The 20,668-nt window shown below is 44.7% G+C and overlaps 1 protein-coding gene across 1 annotated transcript in view; it reads right to left on the bottom strand.

Annotated features, from left to right (window-relative positions):
• Positions 1–20,668, bottom strand: part of TRPC7 (transient receptor potential cation channel subfamily C member 7) — a gene marked incomplete at its 5' end in the record, with an annotated part of 127,501 nt that overhangs the window by 78,548 nt on the left and 28,285 nt on the right. The window contains one exon of the mRNA XM_080675201.1: positions 14,792–14,974. Within this exon, the coding sequence (XP_080531327.1) occupies positions 14,792–14,974 (183 nt within the window). The remainder of the gene's footprint in view (positions 1–14,791; positions 14,975–20,668) is intronic.

Genomic DNA, 20,668 nt, shown 5'->3' with positions numbered 1-20,668 from the left:
AAGAATTGGAAGAATATAAACAAATGAAAACTGACATGGGGCATATGATTGTAGATGATTCTTTGCCTTTTAAATATTTTTCTTGTTATAATACTGTTTGTGCAATAAAAACGTAAGTACATTTATCAAGGGTTCTTTTTCTGTTACGGAATTTATGGTCTAAAGGTCCTTCAGTACATCTTCACAGCCCATAGCCCACCACAGCCCACCACAGCCTCCCCACTTCCCCAGCAGGTCCTGTTTCCTCCAACCCCAGGCTACTGATCCCCCACCTCATTTTTCTTCTTTTCCTCAGCCTCCTACCTTCCTAAATGCCCTCATCAACCTTCTGTAATTCTCCAAGCATTGTCACACCTTTGTGCTTTCTCCCACTGTTTTCTCCATTGGCAATGTCTTCACATTCTCTTTCTTTTGAGCTCTGACCTGCCTTTCAGACTCTGACTCAGAAGCTGCCTCTTCTTTCTCCTTGAAGGTTTTTCATATAATTTTTACCTGAATTACACTTTCCTTGTTGGATAAAAGGCTGGATTCAGTCTGTGTAGCCCTTTGGGATGTAAGCTCCTGATGGCAGAGATTGGATCCCACTTGTCTTTTTATGTCCACAGATTTAGCTGCTAATAGGTGTCACATGAGTATTCCCTCCTTCAAGCTTGCAAGTCTGCCTGTTCAGTGAGAGTTAATATGCATCAGGAGGGTAGCAAGCAAAGCAGTCAGATGACATATCAGATGGGTTTATTATAGAACTAGTGACCCGGTGCATGAAATTCATGCACATTAAAAGGGGATTAATTAGAGGAAATAATTTAATATTGCTATTTGCCCTTTCTCTATAATAGAAGTGTCAGAGATGAAAGAAAATTAGTAAAATGTATATGAAAACCTTCCTCCTGTCAGAGTCTGGGGCACACCACAGGACCCAGAGTCAAGTCCCCACCCACCCACATGCACCTCAAAATCGTGTGAGACTCAGACCCAGCCGCCCTCCCCCTGCCCCGCCATTGGGCTAGATCCAGACCTGGCCAGTCCCACCCTTGTCAGGCCCTGCTGGGCAGGGGGCATAGCTTCAGATCCCCTAGCCCAGCGCCAGGACTGGGGGCATGGCCTGAGGTCCTCCAGCCCAGACCGGGGCAGGGGTGTGCCTTGAGGTCCTCCATCAAGCCCTGCCAGGTGGGGGACACGGCCTGAGATCCCCTGTCAAGCCCCGCTGGGTGGGGGGGGGGCATGGCCTGAGGTTCCCCATCAAGCCCTGCCAGGCCGGGGGGCAGGGCACAGCCTCAGGTCCCCTGTCAAGCCCCGCTGGGCGGGGGCATGGCCTGAGTTCCCCCCGACCCAGCACTGGGGTTGCACCTTAAGGTCCCCCATCAAGACCCTGCTGGGTGGGGTCACAGCCTGAGGTCCCCTGTCAAGCCCAGCAAGGCAGGGGGGCGCAGCCTCAGGTCCCCTGGCCTGGTGCTGGGGCGGGGGGTGCGGCCAAGGTCCCCTGGCCTGGCGCTAGGACGGGGGAGCAGCCTGAGGTCCCCTAGCCCAGCACCAGGATGGAAAGCGCACCTTGAGGTCCCCCCTCAAGCCCCACCAGGTGGGGGGCATGGCCTCAGGTCCCCTGTCCTGGCACTGGGGCACGGGTTGCAGTCTGAGATCCCCCAGCCTGACACCAGGGTGGGGGGCATGGCCTGAGGTCCCCTGTCAAGCCCTGTGGGTGGGGGATGTGGCCTGAGGTGCCCTGTCAAGCCCCACGGGGGCTGGGGAGGGCATAGCCTCAGGTCCCTGCTGATTGCTCATTAAGGCTCATTGTGGGAACTTGGCCTCAACTGTGGGTGCAGCCATTTTTTTGACAGAATGATGGTCAATTAGCATATTCCCTCTTTATTAGATAGGATGTTTAGTATAAAATTAATTGATTTGTAGTTTCTTCAGGATGCAATTTGTGACCAAATTATTGCCTTTATTAATCAAACAATGGTATTTTGTATTTAAATGATCTCTCCTCTCTTCTTCTCCTCCTCCCATTCTTTCTTTCTTCCTTTTAAATAAAATTAGGCCATCAGTCTTTATCTGAGTTTCCATGGCCTGGATGCCAATAGTTGTAGGAGTTCAAGAATGATGTAAATAGCCCAGTGGTGTTGCTCAGTGGTTGAGCATTACCCATGAACCAGGAGGACACAGTTTGATTCCCAGATGGGGCACAGGCCAGGGTGGCAGGCTCAAATCCCAGTAGGGGCCATGCAGGAGGCAGTTGATTGATGATTCTTTCTCATCATTGATGTTTCTATCTTTCCCTCTCCCTTCCTCTCTCTGAAATCAATAAAAAATTTTAAAAAATGATAAAGATAATGCCTAATATCTAGTAGCTTATCATGGGCTACTTTCCTATTTATCTCATTTTTATTTTCAAGAGAACTTTTGAGAGTTTCCTCAAGAGCATTTAGGAATGCATTTCACCCTGAATGTGGGATTTTGTTGTATTTCAGAAAAATAAGAACTGCAGGAAAACTCAGGTATAGTGTGCATTCATTCATTCTGCTATCAAGTTCAGAAAATATTTTTTAAAGAATCTTTTACTTGTCTGGGTCTGCTCTAGGCTAGGGTTACAGTGGTGAACTGCTGCCACAAAGTTTATTGTGTTGGGGGAAACAGACAATACATAAACATATGAAAAAATGATATTTACTACAAAAGAGGACACTAGGGTAGAGACTGGCTGATGAGGGAGGTAGCAACATGGTGGCCACACTCAGATAAGGTAGCCAGGAGGGTCTCTCTGTGAAGGAGACAATTAATCTGAGTTTTGAATGATGAGAAGGCTCCATCCAACTAGTAGAGAATCGAGGGAAAGGGATCAGTAACTTCTCTGGGGTGGGAACTAGTATGGAGTGTTTAGGAAATAGAGAAACAGGTGCCCAGATGTACCATCTATAATAATAAAAGGGTAATATGCTAATTAGACCAAACATCTTCCGGATGTCATTCTGGACGTCCTTCCTGACAAAGCTGGGACTGGAGGGAAGCCAGCCGGGGTCCCAGGTGCCTGCAGGTAGCTGGACGAGAGAAGCCCAGGTCCCAGGTGCTGGAAGGAAGCTGGTGCAAGAGGCCTACTCTTGCATGAATTTTCATGCATCGGGCCTCTAGTTATCTATAAAGTCCCCTCAGCAGCTGGGAGCTACTTTGCCCAGAAATGCCTGAGAAGTTATGCTCTTCCCTTGGGGGTAGCCTGCAACTAATAACTGAGTGATACAGGTGTACAAAAGGCCAGTCCCTTTGCCTCTACGTGGGCCATTGTTTGTAGTGTTCCTCACACTCGGGAAATGAGACTGAAGGTAGACCTCACTGAAACCGCATCTCAATTTAGCTTCTCCTGCCCCATCCTGTTTCTGCCTTTCATTGCAGGTTTCTCCTGAGATCACTGACTTGCACAAGGACCCTTGTTTCAGACTGCTTCTAGCAGTGAAGATAATTAGGCCAGGAGCTTCCTGAGGGCAGGGACTGTGCCTGTCTTGTTCACTTTTAGATGAAAGGTTTAAGCAGGGGCATGACATGATCCAATTATTTAAAAATTGCTCTGATTATTGTTTGTGTGTATGTGTGGGGGGGCGCAGGATGGAGAAGAGGAGGGGAGGGACGGACAGGGCACAGGTAGGTAGACCAGTTAGAGGCTATTGCAATCATCCAGGTGAGATATGACTATGGCTATATTGTAAAAATGAAAGATCTCTATTAAGCAAAGATTTTCATCATAATTCTACTTACAAGACTCCCTGCCATCAAGAAATTATCAAGTCACCTTAGGCAGATGAATGCTGATAAAAGAATAATGCGTTATGTATATCATGGGAGAAATATATGAAAGATCAAATAGTCATTAAGATTCAGAATCCATATAGGAGCATTCGCCACAGAAATGTGTAGTTGGTCTTTAGCTTAATTATTGAAGTTAGACACAGGTCCTTGGTGTGGGGGAATTGTAATTTCGAAGATCATTTGACTGTGGGGTAAAAGAGACAATTTGAAAATGGCTCTTGTTCTTTGCACTTTGGGCTAATAAGTGTATCTGATTTGTATCTAAGCTTGGGAGCATTGGGGATTTATGTTCCTTCCTTGAATGCTCTTCACATTCCTCTCTTCTTTTTAACTCTCAAATCAGGATATAATAATCTGGCTCTGACTGTCTTAACAAATGCAGCAACAGACGAATAAAATGATAGTTACACAAGCTAAGGCTATGCGGTTTAGGGAACATGACAATCAAGAAGAAGAAAAATGTTTTAAAGGATTATCCATTCATGCAAATATTTATATATTGAAAGAGCTGCACAATAACCAAAAAGGCAGTAGTTTTCTGCCCTGTTGTGACAGCCCATACATTGAGGATGTGAAATCTTTCTTCCAAATATGCAGTAACTGCTCTTTAGAGGAAGTTGTGTCAGATGATTCACAGCAGCAGGCCTGAGGAAAGGCAGAGAGGAGGCATCAGGCGCTCTGCTGAGTGAGGCAGGGTGTGGTGTCGGGCCAGCAATTCAGGCTTGTGAGTGGAGGGAGACTCCTGCGACCCACTGTGGAGCACTCAGTGATCTGAGCTCCACTCTGGAGGACAAAGGCCCCATAGCTCTCTAATGGCACAGGGTCACCCTGGGAGCCATCCAGCTCTCTGCTCCATCACTAAGAATGGCAGGCCAGAACTAGCATCAGTGCTTCTCTGGATAGTAAGAGCTCTTTTCCAGAGTTACAAACCAAAAGGGACACAGGTCAGCAGTGGATGGAATGGAGATGATGGCCCCATACTCTAAAGGCAGCCTGGGACATCATCATAATTCTGTTACATTTTTAAAAATATATATTTTTATTGATTTCAGAGGGGAAGGGAGAAGGAGAGAGAGAGAAACATCAACAATGAAAATTATTGATTGGCTGCCTCCTACATGCCCTCTACTGGGCATGTGCCCTTGACTGGAATAGAACCTGGGACCCTTCAGTCCGCAGACCGACACTCTATCCACTAAGCCAAACCAGCTAGGGCACATTGATTTTTAATCTCTAGGGCAGTGGTTGGCAAACTCATTAGTCAACAGAGCCAAATATCAACAGTACAATGATTGAAATTTCTTTTGAGAGCCAAATTTTTTAAACTTAAACTTTCTTCTAATGCCACTTCTTCAAAATAGACTCGCCCAGGCTGTGGTATTTTATGGAAGAGCCACACTCAAGGGGCCAAAGAGCCACATGTGGCGGTTTGCCGACCACTGCTCTAGGGGATATTACAGGTATTTGAAGAAGCATTAAAGTCTATGCTTTATTCTTTACACCCACCTATTCATTTACTTACCACTCAGTCTGTCTTCAAAGACCAAGATGAATGAGGGGAGGCCCCACCTTTTAGGAGCTTAGACTTTATAAAAATTAGAATAATCAGAGAGCCTTTAAAAAACACAATCCCCAGGATCCCACCCAGAAGAACTGGATTAGAAACTCTGTTGGTGGGTCAACGACATTGGTGTCTTTTACAAAGCTCCCAGGTGCTTCTGTTGTGTAGCTAAGTTTGAGAATTTAGTTTTTATATGAGTTTGAGTTTGATCTAAACTTCCATTTGGTCTATAGAGATGCAGAGCATCTTTGGAGAATTATAATCTTTGTCCTCAGGAGTTAGCAGTTAAGGGTTTATGACCCAGATCCTGAAAACTATCCTAGAGATTCTCAACAGTGGATGATACTGTCCTTCCCCCTTCCCCCAGGTACATTAAGATGGTGTGTCTGGAAACATTCTTGGTTGACACACTTGGGGGAGGGTGCTACTGACATCTAGTGGGTAGAGATTAGGGATGTTGCTGAATATCCTATAATGCACAGGACAGTGCCCACAGCAAAAAACTATCTGGCCCCAAATGTCAGTTGAGCTGAGGTTGAAAAACCCTAGTCTTAAGGGGAGTTCTGCTTATAAAGCCAACATGGCAAACAACTTCTATAAGGTAATATTTAGTACGCATTTACCATGTTCTAGCTACATTACTTGTGTTAACTAACATTGATTATTATTAGGTACTATTATTTGTTCCCATTAAACAGATAAGAGAACTGAGGCTCAGGGAGAAATAACTTCTCTGTAGTTATGTATCTAGTAGAAAAAATGAAGGACTTGGGATTTGAACATGTATAGTCAGGCTTTGAGCCACAACATTATACTATTGCCCAACAAGTTCTATTTTTCTTCTCCTGAGAGTTTTCCAGGCAGAAAAAGGATACATATATACTTGGATTAATCCTTCTTAAGATTTGTTGCTTGAAAAAGCAAACTTATTTTTTTATGCAGAAGATAGCTCCTCTTATCCAGGAGATTAATGGATATTGATTATTTTTGTGTCATGTGTCAAGGCTGGGGTCACAGAAGTGCTGAGAGGAATCCCAGAGAAGACAATGATGGATGCTTTTGACACCAGTGGATTCTTACAGTGCTTGGCAGCTAGCAGGCATCCTGCAGTGAAGTTTGGGGTAGTGCCTGACCAGCCAGACTGTGTTTCTGACAATTCTGATCTTCTTAACTCTGAGCATCTGTTCAAATGATGCCTCAGCAGGAAAACACAGTGGGAGAATGTCTGCTAAGGGCATGTGAGCTTCTGATTGACCTCTCAGACGTCCTCTAGAAAGCCCTGGTGTCCCCAGCTCCCTTTTTTTCCAATGGCCCTGTGCTTCTAATCTTGTCCCTCCCTCCTTGGCTTTCTTTTCTGAGGGGAACCTTCTGGGTGCTGTGTCCCAGGGGCACACTTTATGCACTTCTGGGTCTCATGTCTATGAAAGGATCTTGAAATGAAGTTGGCAGCAGAAAATTGAGGTTCATGGAAGACATTGACTTGGAGTGTTAACCATTTTTTTTTTTTTGTAGAGATTTTCCATTTTTATTCAGAACATAGGCTATTGCCCAAGAATTTACAATCTCATCTTGGCTGGCTATTCAGCTGTCTCATCTCCCACCGAATTTTTCCTGAAGAAACATTTTTTTTTTTTTTTTTTTTTTTTACTGTTTTTAGTCTGCCTTCTACATCAAAAGGTGATTCTCCTTCCTATTTGCAGAGAAGTTAAGGCTATTGATATGAATTCCCTCAACTTTTCTCCTTTTGGTAGTCATTATTGCTATTTGCCAAATGGCTCAATTTTTCTCTCCCTTCAAATGTATGGCAGGGTTATAGTTCCTGGCCCTACATCTGGTGGGGTGAATGATGTGATTAATTGCTGACGACAAGTTGTAAGCAGAAACTGTGTGTCACTACCAGGTGACAACATTGATTGCCGTGTGAACCTCTCCAGAGCTGGACTTTCCTTTGGCGGGGTGGAAGCATTTGAGATGGTGGCCATTCTTTAGCGTGGGTTCCTCAGTGAATTCTGTTCCCATTTGGAAATAAGACAAGCAATAAATAAACCTCCTTTTGTTAAAAGCCACTACAACTTTGGTTTTGCTTGTCAACACAGCTTAGCTTCGCCTACCTTGATTAATATCCTGTCCCTTTGCCCAACAAATACGTTGCATCCATATCTACCCCTTTTGCCTTCCAGCCTTTATCAGAGGACTAGCTATCTTTCCATCTATCCTAATCGTTACAACCACTTCTGATTAAAGTCCTCAGATGGCTTCTTAATCTTAAAAGAAGAACAAAGCCAAAATCTTTTATCCTGGTCTACAAGCCTCTGCATGGTCTGTCCCTGTCTGCTTCTTTAGACTCATCCCATACCCCACTCTTCTTCATGTGCTCTCATTATGCCACATTAACCTTCTTTCAGTTCCTCTTATATGCTGTATTTCCTCCCACCTTTGAACATGCTTTGAACATCTTTTTTTTTCTGCCAGAAATGTTCTCCCCACCTCTGGTTAATTTTTCTTAGAGCAAGCATGAGTTCCTCAGAGGAACCTTCATTGACCTCCCTTATTATGTCACATCTGCCTTTAGAAGTTATAATATCATGTTTTTCCTTTTTATAATGCTTACTTCAATTCCAGTATTATAATTTATGGGTGTGAAGTTTTGATTAATATTATGGCTGACATGTCATTTTTATTCACCACCATGTCTCCAGTGATAAGCACAGCACACTTTGTGGTCGCTCAGTGAAGGCTTGTTGAATGCTTGAATGAGACTATATGTAGCCATGCTGGCCACTTTGGCAACTGCTGGCCACATGTGGCTATTAAAATTTAAATTAATTTAAAAATAGTAAGTATTCATTTCCATAATTACATTAGCTTATCTCAAGTGCTAAATAGCCATATGAGGTTAGTGGCTACCTTATTAGAAAGTAGAAAATAGAAGATTTCCATCATATTAGAAAAATCTGTTGGATACTGCTGGCAGGATCAAGTGTATATGCAGAGCATGAAGTTCCCTCAAGGATCTGGTTGTGACAAGCTTTCCAGTCTGTTTATTTTCCAAAGTGATGCAGCTACAGGGAAACATCTCCCTCTAAACATGTTCCATACACATGCCACTCTCTTCCTCCCTCCAGTACCTGTGTTTTCAACTTTTACCTCTCTCTGCCTAAGTTGTCCTCCCTCACCTCTTGGTGCCTAAGTTACCATCCCATTCAGCACCTCTCATCCTTTAAGCCCTGGCTGAAGGATTTCTCCTTCTGAGAAACATTTTCTGAGGTCAGACTGAGCTTGTCAGTGCTTCCTCTGGCCTCCATGCAGCCCCCATTCCATCCCCGTTTGCCTTGGTCAGATAGGATTGAAAACCTTTGTTCAAACATCTCTCTCCATTGCTACATGAACCCTTCAGGGGCAAGGCCTGGGTCTTGGTCTACTCAGTCTCCCAAGTGCTCAGCACAGAGCTGGTGGTATAGTAGAAATCAGTAAGTGTTTGTTAAATGATGAGTGAGTAATTGAGCAAAACTCACTTTTCTTAATACAACACTGTGAAGAAAGGGAACTGTGTTACTGAGTAGGGCTAAGACAGTTTCTCCCTGCAATTCTCTCCTCTCCTATGGTCCTGTCACAGATATTTTATTTCATGGGAGACTAGCTTTCTGAGCCAGGAATCACCAGGAGTTTGGCAGAGTCAGGAAAGGGCACCTCTGAAATTCTAGAGACTGGAAGGCTCGGTGGAATGGAGCTGCCTTTTGAGAGACATGGGGAGTCTCATCAGTTGGAAGGAAAGATGGATGACACCATGATTAGATTCCCCAAATCAAGCCATGTGCCAAGATGCTAGACCTGGGGCCCCCTGGAAGTGTGAAAGAACTACCTGCTATAAACTCTTAGTTAGTGAAGTGCAGAGGCTACTGCTGCTACAGTCATAGCATACTTGTCTTTACCTCACCCATAACTAATAGCTCTTTGAGGGTAAGGCTGTGTTTTATTCTGTTCAGGATCCCCAACAGGCTGGTCAGGGTCTGTAGAGCTCATAGATGGTGAGAGATTGAATCAACCACCCTTATTAGTGATATTGCCTGATAAGAGACATGCTTTCTGCAGTGGGAGTAATAACTTTGGAGAAGATATTTATGTTTTCCTTTTTTTTTTTTTTTGGTATTGGACCTTTGCTTAGTTATGTCCAAAGTGGCCTGCATCTCCTTTAAAGATGGAGTTAAGGCCTCTATTGTGTAAAATAGGACCTTCTGGGTCTCTTTGTCCCACTCTTCTTTGGCAGTTGAGCCTGGAGGACCAATGCCTACACAGTTCTTTTGGTGAATAGGAGATTCACCTGATCTTCATTAAGACAGACTTGGAGTCAGGAAGAAGGAAGGAATGATGTAGTAGGAAAACAACAATGCAAGTGTAGAGATGAAGAAGCAATAAAGAGGAGAGAGAGGGAGGAATGAAAATGAAGGGCCCCAATGTGTGTCCTCAGACAAGTTGAATAAGAGCACCAGGGATTGTGTCTTGGTCTCTATGACTGGTCACTCAGCCGTGACCATGTGCCAGACACTGGGCTCCCTTTATGGGTACAGCCTGGGTCCAGCTGAACCTAAACAGATTCAGAGACTGTTGGGTCCTCCCAGTTGGTGGGGTTGGAATTCCCATAAGCATTTATTCAGAGTTGGTATGCAGGGTGAGAAGAGGGCTTTAAAGAAGGATGTTTGGGCATGGTTCCCTGGGGACAGAGAGATAGAAATAGAGAAGACAGAAAGATGTCTATTACTCAGATGGACCCTGAAGGGGAAGACTAAGGCCTGTGTATAGTGTGTGTGTTGTGTGTGTGTATGTGTGTGTGTTGTGTGTATATATGTTTATGTGTGTGTATATATATATATACATATATGTGTCTATATATATGTCTATATATATGTATATATGTGCATGCATGCATGCATGTATATTTATGTATGTGTATGGGCTGCAGGCCAAAGCTGGAGGAATTGTTTCCTTTATGCATGAGACACAGCGGAGTTGCTTCTGACTCAGCATGGGGGGAGAAGCATCCTTGCTTCTTCATGAGGCAAGTATGGATTCTGAAGGGACTGTGCCTTTAAAAGCTGGAATGGGCTGAGATGAGTAACAGAAATGTCTTAAGTAGTGTGGACATTGACTCTAAGCTAGTGCAATGTGTGTATTAACACTCCTCATTTATACCCACAGGCTGTGAGGCCTGAGGCTATTCAAGGCACATTCTTTATCCCATTTGATCCTCATAATCCTATGAAGTAAGCATCATTATCCAAATTTTATGGAGGCAGAGAGGCTAGTGACTTGCTCAAGTGGCCCTGTTAATAAGTTAATAAGTAGTTGGACCAGGATTAACCTCAGAGTACCCTCTTAGCCACTTCTCAACACTGCATTCCAAACACAGTGGCTAATATTTCAGATGTCACATCCACTTGGGTTATTGAGGAGGCTGAGTGACCCTTTTATATATATACTAGAGGTCCAGTGCACAAAATTCATGCACCCTCTTGCAGTTCGGGAGCCCTCGGGGGATGTCCGACTGCTGACTTAGGCCTGCTTCCTGTGGGGAGCGGTGCTAAGTTGGCAGTCAGACATCCTTAGTGCTGCTGCAGAGGCGGGATAAGCTCCTGCCACTGCTGCTATGCTTGCCAGCTGTGATCCCGGCTCAGGGCTTCTGGCTGAGCGGCGCTCCCCTTTAGGAGTGCACTGACTACCAGGGGGCAGATCCTGCATTGAGTGTCTGCCCCCTGGTGGTCAGTGCGTGTCATAGCAAATGGTCATTCCACTGTTCGGTCAATTTGCAATTAGCCTTTTATTATATAGGATGAGAGGCCCGGTGCATGGATTCGTGCACTGGTGGGGTCCCTTGGCCTGGCCTGCAGGAATTGGGCTGAAACTAGCTCTCTGACATCCTCTGAGGGGTCCTGGATTATGAGAGAGAGCAGTTCTCGGGTGATGCACCCTGGAACCGGGCTCCCTCCTCTCTGATTCTGGGTGCGTCATCCGAGAACCACAGTTGCCAAGTCACTGCAGCTTGGCAGATCCTGCATTGAGCATCTGCCCCCTGGTGGTCAGTGTGCATCACAGCTACCAGTCTGATCATTGAAAGGTTGGCCGGTCGGCTGGTTGCTTAGGCTTTTATATATATAGATGTATTTATTGATTTCAGAGAGGAAGGGAGAGGGAGAGAGAGATAGAAGCATCAATGATGAGAGAGAAGCACTGATTGACTGCCTCCTGCATGCCCCACACTGGGGATCAAGTCTGCAACCCAGGCATGTGCCCTTGACTGGAATTGAACCTGGGATCCTTTAGTCCACAGGCCAACGCTCTATCCACTGAGTGAAACCAGCTGGGGCCTGAGTGACCCTTTTAGAATAGAAGTCGTGAAGAACAACCACATCCTCTTAAGGCCTTTGGTCGTTTCAGGAGGCATGTTAGGCTATAAGGATGATGTCCTTACACGGGGACATTTCTAGCATTCTCTGGGGAGATATCAAAGGATAAGCTAGGGAATGTATCTGGGGACAGAAGAACCGCTGTAGTCCCAAGGAAAGGGACGTTACTGAATGTTAGCACTGATGCTTCCCTGTGGAACTGCACAGAACTTTATAGTTTCTAGAGCATTTCCTTTCGTATCAATTATTTCAAAGTTCACAGAAAACTCTGTGAAGCAAAAACTTATATGCCCATTTTGCAGATGGAAATAAGGCCCAGAGAGCTTCAAAGACTTGCCCAAGAGTACATGGCTAGTAAGTGTAAGAATCATGCTAGAAATCTCCTGACACCCACTTCATGATTCCTTCCTCTTTACCAGGTGGTCCCTGTGCCATAGTGCGGTGATTATCTTTATCTAACAGGGGCTGACATTATGACTGAGCCAGCTCGGGGATCAGACATGAAGATGGTGCATGAAGAGAGGCAAACATGCAAGTGAAGACAGGATCCAGGGCACAGTACCAGCCCAGGGCAGCACCCACTTCATTCAGATCTATGCACTTCATAGGTATTTAGGCTGATTCTATATTAGAATTTTCCAGACTGTTACATGGACAGCTAGTTTCATCAGATGTTCCATGAGGAATAGTTCTATGGTTAAGTATACATATTGTTGCCTTCTTTTAGAGTAGGAGTGCACATTAAAGGCTCTCTAATGTCTTTAAGAAAATAAATCTATTTGACTTATTTGAACACAAAACCTTTTCTTAAAGTCATACCTATTAGTAGCCCATGAAACTGCCAAGAACAAGTAGTTTACTTTAATCACTGAATTAATGGCTTGCTTTTTATATCATGTGGGCCAAGCCTTAGGAATTTTTTTGCAGTTTTATATTTTAGCCTCAAGACTCATATGTATATCAGGTGTGAAAGGCAGTGTATTTGTAAATAGGCCTTGGTGCTAGTCATTTCATAACTCAAAGACCCAGGAATAGACTGTGTCCAGGCAAGCATGCTGAAGCTCATAAATTAAAACTGAAATCTTATTATATTATTAATAAGTCTTGAATATTAGGTATTTTCACTGGTAAATCATAGTATAATAAATGTCAAGGAAACCTATGAGTCTGTTTACTGTTGGCTGATGACATACATGGTTTGGGATGGTGGTGTTTTGATGGAGGGAGGTCTTTGAGTGAGCAAGGCTGACATTTTATGCAGGTAGTTTATCATTGTCTTAATTGTGGATTGCAGCAGACACTTGACATTCATGATGGATATTTTCTGCCCTAATTGGCGAATACCACTAGAGTAAATGATTTTCCTCATAAAACCTCTTTATTCTGACTGGAATCGTCATGTTCATGGAGTAATGCACTTTCTCTTCTTGCTCATCACTGTGCCCATTTTGTAGTTGACAATGAGAGGGAACATGTAGCTATGAGGTAGTGGCCAGACTTCTGGACTAGTTGACTGATCTACCTTCAGTGACAGTTTTGCTAAAATATTTGGATTTATGTTTCAGAAAAATGGCAAATGTTTCCATTTATGGACTGTTGGAATTGCTCCTGAATAGCCAAAACTGTGAAAGTAAATCTGCAAATGCTAAGCATCTCCAATACTTTGGGTTTTCTCTGTGCTGGGAAGCAGGGGTATGCTTGGCTTGGTGAAGGCAGGAAATGCTTGTGGTTCAGAAAACTCAAGCTCATCCTTACCATTGCCAGTCCCACAGCAGGGTGTGTTTGAACTTCAAGGCCGAGAATGTGTCAGCAGCTTCAGGAGAGATGGTGGTGCTTTGATGAAAAGCCTCAGTGAGCTCTTGGGATAGGCTAAAAAGTGAGTTTCCCTGAGCTAAGAAAATTCAAATTGTAGCCTGACTCCTCTCCTCCCATCACTCTATACTTTCTAATATTTATCTAAGGCCACCTTTTTCATGCTTTATCTACATATATTTGGGACTCAGGGTCTTTTAAAAATGTTTTTCTTCAAATTTTTGATTATTATTAAAAGGGCAAGAAGATTTTATCAAACTTAGAAGCTATCTCTAGATGAGTTCTACAGATATATGTGTGGAATTTTCCTCATAAAATTCACCCCTCACGAATTAAGACAATCAGACAAGAGTAGAAATGCCCAGAGGCTGTTTTGGGGCATTGAAAATATGCACAGTGTTGATCCTGTGAAATACCTGGGGGAAAACCTCCCCCCCCCCCCCCCCCCCGCAAAGACTGATCAGCCATCCTGCATATGTGGAAAGCACTTTGATATTTAAAAACATCTTTGGATCTTTGATCTTTGGAGCTCTGCCGTTTTCATCAGGATGAATGATGTCATCTAACATAAGAGCAGATTCTAAAGAACTCAGAGTATATCTAAATTGGAACCATAATTGAGTTTTGCTTCTTAGGACCTTGATCTGACCAGCCACTGTAGGTCTGAGTGCAAATGGGTGCCAGTAGCCATTAAACAAGCTTGCTTTGTGAAAGTCAACTGTTGGAGCTTCCTACTGTGGACTTTGATGAGCCTGAGGAGTGCAATTCCTCTAAGCCTCCCAGAACCATGGATTCCACAAAGCCTCTACACTAAAACATTTTCTACACAAGGGGTCCCCAGGCACATGGAGAAAGCGCAGTACATGCTATTGCATAACCTGAGTAATTTGTTTCCCATGAAAACCCTCAAATTGGCCTGCTTGCTGATGGGAACACTAACTGTGACATTGTCCCTGTCAGTGGTTTGGAGGCTGAAAATCCCGTTTTGTTCTCAAGGCTCAAAGCCTTTTTATGATATGACTATCATGATCTCTCTCTCCTGGTAGCCTGGGGATATGGAAGGGAATTGCAGAGAGGGGCTCTGGGCAGTTCCCTGTCTAGAGAGAAGTTGGATAATTGGTGTTGTCACTGTCACCTTGCATAAACATAAAATAAACATGAGCACAAAGCTAGATCAGCAGCCATGCCAGGTGGGAAGGCCAGGAGAAGTGGGGAAGCTTACCTTCTTGACTTCATATTTAATGGCGAGTTTGATCCGGCTCAGACTTGGACGGTGGTGGTCGGACCAGACTTGGAAGTTCACATCACCATTTAAAATCGCTTCCACCTCTTCTGTGTCTCGGCATAGGTCCAGCACGCCCACCACAAAATCCTTGCATTGCATAGATAACTTCCTGTAATCGTTCTAACAGAATAAAGAGAAATCAAGGGTGTGACATACTGAGCCCCACAGGTGGGCTTGCCCAGCACAGCAAGGTTGATCAGCAACTATCCACCAAGTGTGAGCTTATGGAGAGCATTAGAGCCAGGGGATGTGCTGGATCCAGAAGGCAGGGCAATTTGTCTTGACACAACAATCTAGAAGACATCTTCTCTAATCTAGGATTTATCAAGATGTGCTCCATTGGGCCACCTGCATCAGAGTCAGCCTGGATGCCTGCTAAAACTGCAGACACCAGGCCCTGTCGCAGACTTCATGGAGCTGAGGCCCAGGAATCCTTTAACCTTGTCCTGTAAGTGATTCTGATGCCCGCCAAAGCCCATCCTGGGCTCTTTCAAAGCAGCAGCTCTCCCTGCTCAATTCTGAGGGAGGAGTAGCAAGGAATGAACTTCTAAGGCTAGTGAAACTAACACTTCACTCATTTACCACCAGTCTATAATGGAAGCTGCTCTTCACAGGAAGTTTACTGAAAAAATATGGCTGATATGCTAAATTGGAAAAAAATGTGCACAGGTGTGCTTTCTTTTTATATGCTGAAAAACCTGCTTATAAATGATCAATTTAAAAACCAAATGTAATTTAAATCTAAAAGGAGTCTTGCTTACCACAAATCCTTTTGTGTGGCAAATCATGGCTTCTTAAATTGCTTGCTTATTGAATAAGCAAATTTAAACTTGACTTTTTTGGTTTTTTTTTTTTTTTTTTTAATAAGTTGCCCCTGGAGTTTTCTCTTCTCTTCCCTAGGTATACCTTTTGGAATTATTTTTGAGAGGCTGACTTCCTTTCCTAGTGATAGGCCAGCTTCTCTCTCCCCCAGAGAGACTACTTCAGTTCCAGATAATGATCCAAAATATGTCGGACAAAAATATGTTTCATGTCACCCTCATACCGGTACTCCTCCCAAATGTTTTTCCCTGGAGGCTTCCTTGTTGATTTCTTAGTTAAAATGAACCTATTCGGAGTCTGTTCAGAAAGGACACAAGAGACAAACATCCTTTCAGTGCTAATCAATGTCAGCAGCCCTGACTGGTAAGTGATAGTTGATAAACAGGAGTGCAGTTTTGCTTTTCCAGAACTTGGATTCCTCAGCAAATAGATGTAAGCCAGGCAAACTGCAGAAGCTCAGCCATTTTTCTGAATTAATGGTTCTTGCCTCCTTCCAGTACTGCTGCATCAAAATGTCCCCTTGCATTAAAGAAGAGGTAAGTAAATGTTTATTAGATAGGAAAAAGGAAAAGGATCAGGAAAATGTTTTCAGAAAAGAGGGGACTCCCATTTATATACATAATTTAGGGAGAAGAACGGACATGCTAGAAAGAAAAATGACTGCTCAGCTCAGGCAGATTGCCATGGAGAAAAATTCAGGGAAGATACTTGGAGCGTTTAGGTTTTGGCAAATAGCCCAGAGAACAGGTGGTGACATGAAGAGCTGTGTTCTGTGTTCCTTCATTTCTCCTTTCCTTCCTTCCCTCCCTCCCTCCCTCCCTCCCTCCCTCCCTCCCTCCCTCCCTCCCTCCCTCCCTCCTCCTTTTCTTCCTTTCCTTCCTTCCTTATTGAGAGTCTACTGTATACTAGGAATAAAAAATTGGTAATGAACAAAGCAAATGTGGTCACTGAGTAGGTGGGGGTAGAGGAGGCTAGGGATCCACTTTCAGGATTGTGCAAGAGTAATACTATGTAAAACTTTCTCAGAGCTTGTCCCAGCTAAGATAGTCTGAGAGCCTCAATGAGCCAGAGATGGAAGCTCAAGAAAATGGGCAAGAAGGGTCACTTCATCATACGTACCTATTCAACTCTGGCAGTCCTGCTGCTACGACTCAGTTTCCCTGAATCTCCGGCCCCTACTCTATCAACTTTATTGGTGCTTTATCAAGAACAAGGAGTCTCTGAATATTATTGACTAGACAAGACCTCATCTCTTGGTGGAAACTCCTGCCTAGAGCTGAATGCATGGATGGATATAGAAAGGAAGTGGAAGGGGCTTGACACAGGCCTTGGCCCAGGCTCCCCATGCTAGGAGCAAATCAGACTTTACTGCCCTAGATCCTCTGCACATTTCTTGATTCAGCACAGTTCAGAATATAAGGCACCATTTCATTAGGCACTTTCACTTTTCTGGGCTTTTTTTTAGCTAGCCTGGATGTGGTTTGGGGAGACACACCAGAACAAGCAGCTAGGTTTTTGCTTTCTGCATTAGACACTTAGGCTGGAAGGCAACAAGCCTGGTGTCTGCAGATGGCTTGAAGAGACAGAGAGAACCCATGTCGCCTGGAGCCCAGAGATGACATGAATATGGATAGTTGCTGATAGGAGGGTCATGACCCAGGCTTATCAGAACATCAAACCATGATGATTATGGTTTTCTGTGTTATCCCTGAGCTCAGTGAACCTTCGAAGCCACACTCCACAACTTTAGTTGAGACACATACCCCAAACCTCACAGGTACCCCTTTTAAAAATAACATTTTTGCAATCTGAATTCTGCCAGTTCCAATGGGTGACAGATGTTCTACCTGCATCATCTCATTCAATCCTTGTAAAAACCTCATGATGGAAGCACTATCAGCATTTTCAACTCACAAATGTAGAACCTGAGACTCAAAGAGATAAGAATCCACTTTTCCTTATGCAGTTGTCCTCCGTTATTAATGGGATACACACACACACACACACACACACACACACACACACACACACACACTGAGTGGCCAGATAATTATGATCTCTGAACGCATAATAATCTGGCCACTCAGTGTGTGTGTGTATCTCCTATATAATAAAAGGCTAATATGGTAAGTTTCCAGTTGTCTGGTTGGCCATTCAACCAATCAAAGCATAATATGCTAATGATATGCTAAGGCCACTCAATTGCTTGCTATGACGTGCACTGACCACCAGGGGACAGACACTCTGACCAATAGGTTAGCTTGCTGCTGAGATCTGGCCAATCAGGACTGAGCAAGATGGGCCAGACACACCCTGGAGCCCTCCCGCGGTCTCTCCCCAGCCCTGATCATGCCCTGGTGGGGTCCCTCGTCCTGGCCTGTGCCCTCTCGCAATCTGGGACCCCTTAGGGCAGTGGTCGGCAAACTGCGGCTCGCGGGCCCCATGCGGCTCGCGAGCCGTGGTTTGCCGCTCTGTTGACTAATGAGTTTGCCGACCACTGCCTTAGAGGATGTCGGAGAGCCAGTATCAGTCCGATCTCTCAAGCCACGCCAAGGGACCCCACGGGTGCACAAATTCGTGCACGGGGCCTCTAGTATATATATATTAGAGGCCCGGTGCATGAATTCGTGCATGGATGGGGTCTGGCCAGCCTGGCCAGGGGGAGGGGACATGGGCGGTTGGCCGACCTGCCTGCTGGTGGAATTCCTGGTCGAGGGGACAATTTGCATATTAGCCTTTTATTATTATATAGGATATACACTCAGTGGCCAGATTATTATGCGTTCAGAGATCATAATAATATGGCCACTCAGTGTGTGTGTGTGTGTGTGTGTGTGTGTGTGTGTGTGTGTGTGTAATGTTCCAAGACACCAAGTGGATAGTACCAAATCCTATATATACTATGTTTTTTCCTATATATCCATACCTATGATAAAATTTAATTTATAAATTAGGCACAGTGAGAGATTAACAACAATAACTAATAAAGTAGCACAATTATAATATACTGTAGTAAATTATGTTAATGCAGCATTATTAAGTAAAATAAGCGTTACTTGAACACAAGCGCTGTGATACCATGGCAGTCAATCTGATAACTGAGACTACTAATGACTAATGGGGAGGGTAGTATACACAGTATGGATATGCTGGGCAAAGAGATGATTCACATCCCAGGCGGGACAGCATGGGATACTGCAAGATTTCAACATGCTACTCAGAGCAGTGAGCAATTTAAAACTTAATTGTTTATTTTTGGAGTTTTATCCTATTTAATAAAAGAGTAGTATGCAAATCAACCATCACTCTGCTACACCCACAAGCCATGCCCACCAGCCAATCAGGAGTGAGTATGCAAATTAACCAAACCAAGATGGCTGTGGCCACGGAGTGAGCAGGAGGCTTGGGTTTCTCCAGCAATGGAGGAAGCCAAGCTTTCCGCACACCCTGGCCGCAGCCCAGGCCTCCACTCAAGGCTACAAAGTTTCAATTATAGAAGATAAATAAATCCCAACCAAAATGGGGGCAGCCATGGAGCTGGAGAGAGCAGGAGGCTTGAGTTGCCCCCAGTGATGGAGGTAGCCAAGCTTCTGCAGCCCTGGCCTGCCTTGGCCTCCACTTAAGGCTACAAAGTTTCAATTACCGAAGATAGATAAATCCCAATGAAAATGGCTGCGGCCATGGAGCAAGCAGGAGGCTTGGCTCCGCTCAAGGCTACAAAGTTTCAATTATAGAAGGTAAATAAATCCCAGATCTCAGGGTCTCCACTTGGGTCACCGGAGGGCGTGGCTGGCCTGCAAACCACTACAAGCCCCTCGCCCAGGCCACCCCATGCCCCAAGGGAACCCCCACCCTGATCCGGGACACCCTTCAGGGCAAACCAGCTGGCCCCCACCCATGCACGAGGTCTCTATCTTATCTAATAAAAGAGTAATATGCAAATTGACCATCACTCCAACACACAAATATGGCTGCCCCTATGTGGTCAAAGATCCTGCCCCCATGTGGACACAAGATGGCCACCACAAGATGGCCAGCAGGGGAGGGCAGTTGGGAGGGACCAGGCCTGCAGGGGAGGGCAGTTAGGGGCAATCAGGCTAGCAGGGGAGCAGTTAGTCATCAATCAGGCTGTCAGGGGAGTGGTTAGGGGGTGATCAGGCTGGCAGGCAGAAGTGGTTAAGGGCAATCAGGAAGGCAGGCAGGAGAGCAATTGGGAGCCAGCAGTCCTGGATTGTGAGAGGGATGTCCGACTGCCCGTTTAGGCTCGATTCTACCGGGATTGGTCCTAAACGGGCAGTCAGACATCCCTCGAGGGGTCCCATATTGGAGAGGGTGCAGGCTGGGCTGAGGGACACACCACCCCCACCCCGTGCACAAATTTCGTGCACCGGGCCTCTAGTATTTAATATTTCTGAACTGTGGTTGATCACAGGTAACTGAAACCATGGAAACTGAAATCACAGATAGGAGGTCACTACTATATTAGTCACTTATCTCTGGGTCACTCTCACCTTCTCTGAAGAGTTTAGATCCTATCTCACTGTCACTCTTCCCAAAATTACTACTGTTGTTAATTTTGGTGGTTTCAATATCTAGGAAGATAACCCTCCCATTACCCTACTTTCTCATTTACTTGATATCTTTTCTAATGACCTATTCTCAACTCTAACACTACCATTCATTCTCTTAGTTATTTCTAATATATCCATGATCCTAACATCAGGTCGGTCTCTCTCTCTCTCTCTCTCTCTCTCTCTCTCTCTCTGGATAAAAGACTGACTCTGGTTGAGTCTAACTGCTTCTGCCTCTGCACAGTAAATGTGGCAGGAGAACACACAACTACACTGATAGCCATGCTGTAAACTCACTGTCTACAATGTTAGATAGGCTTGAGTGTTCCTGGGCAATTTACTCTCCCTCTCTCCTAAACAAGCATTTCATACCTTCCTCTCTCCTCAGTCTTCTAGCACCTCCTTTCTCCTCTAACTCTCA

This window comes from Plecotus auritus, assembly GCF_963455305.1.
Source record: "Plecotus auritus genome assembly, chromosome: 6".
NCBI classification, from domain to species: domain Eukaryota; kingdom Metazoa; phylum Chordata; class Mammalia; order Chiroptera; family Vespertilionidae; genus Plecotus; species Plecotus auritus.
This window is presented reverse-complemented; position numbering and strand designations above follow the sequence as displayed.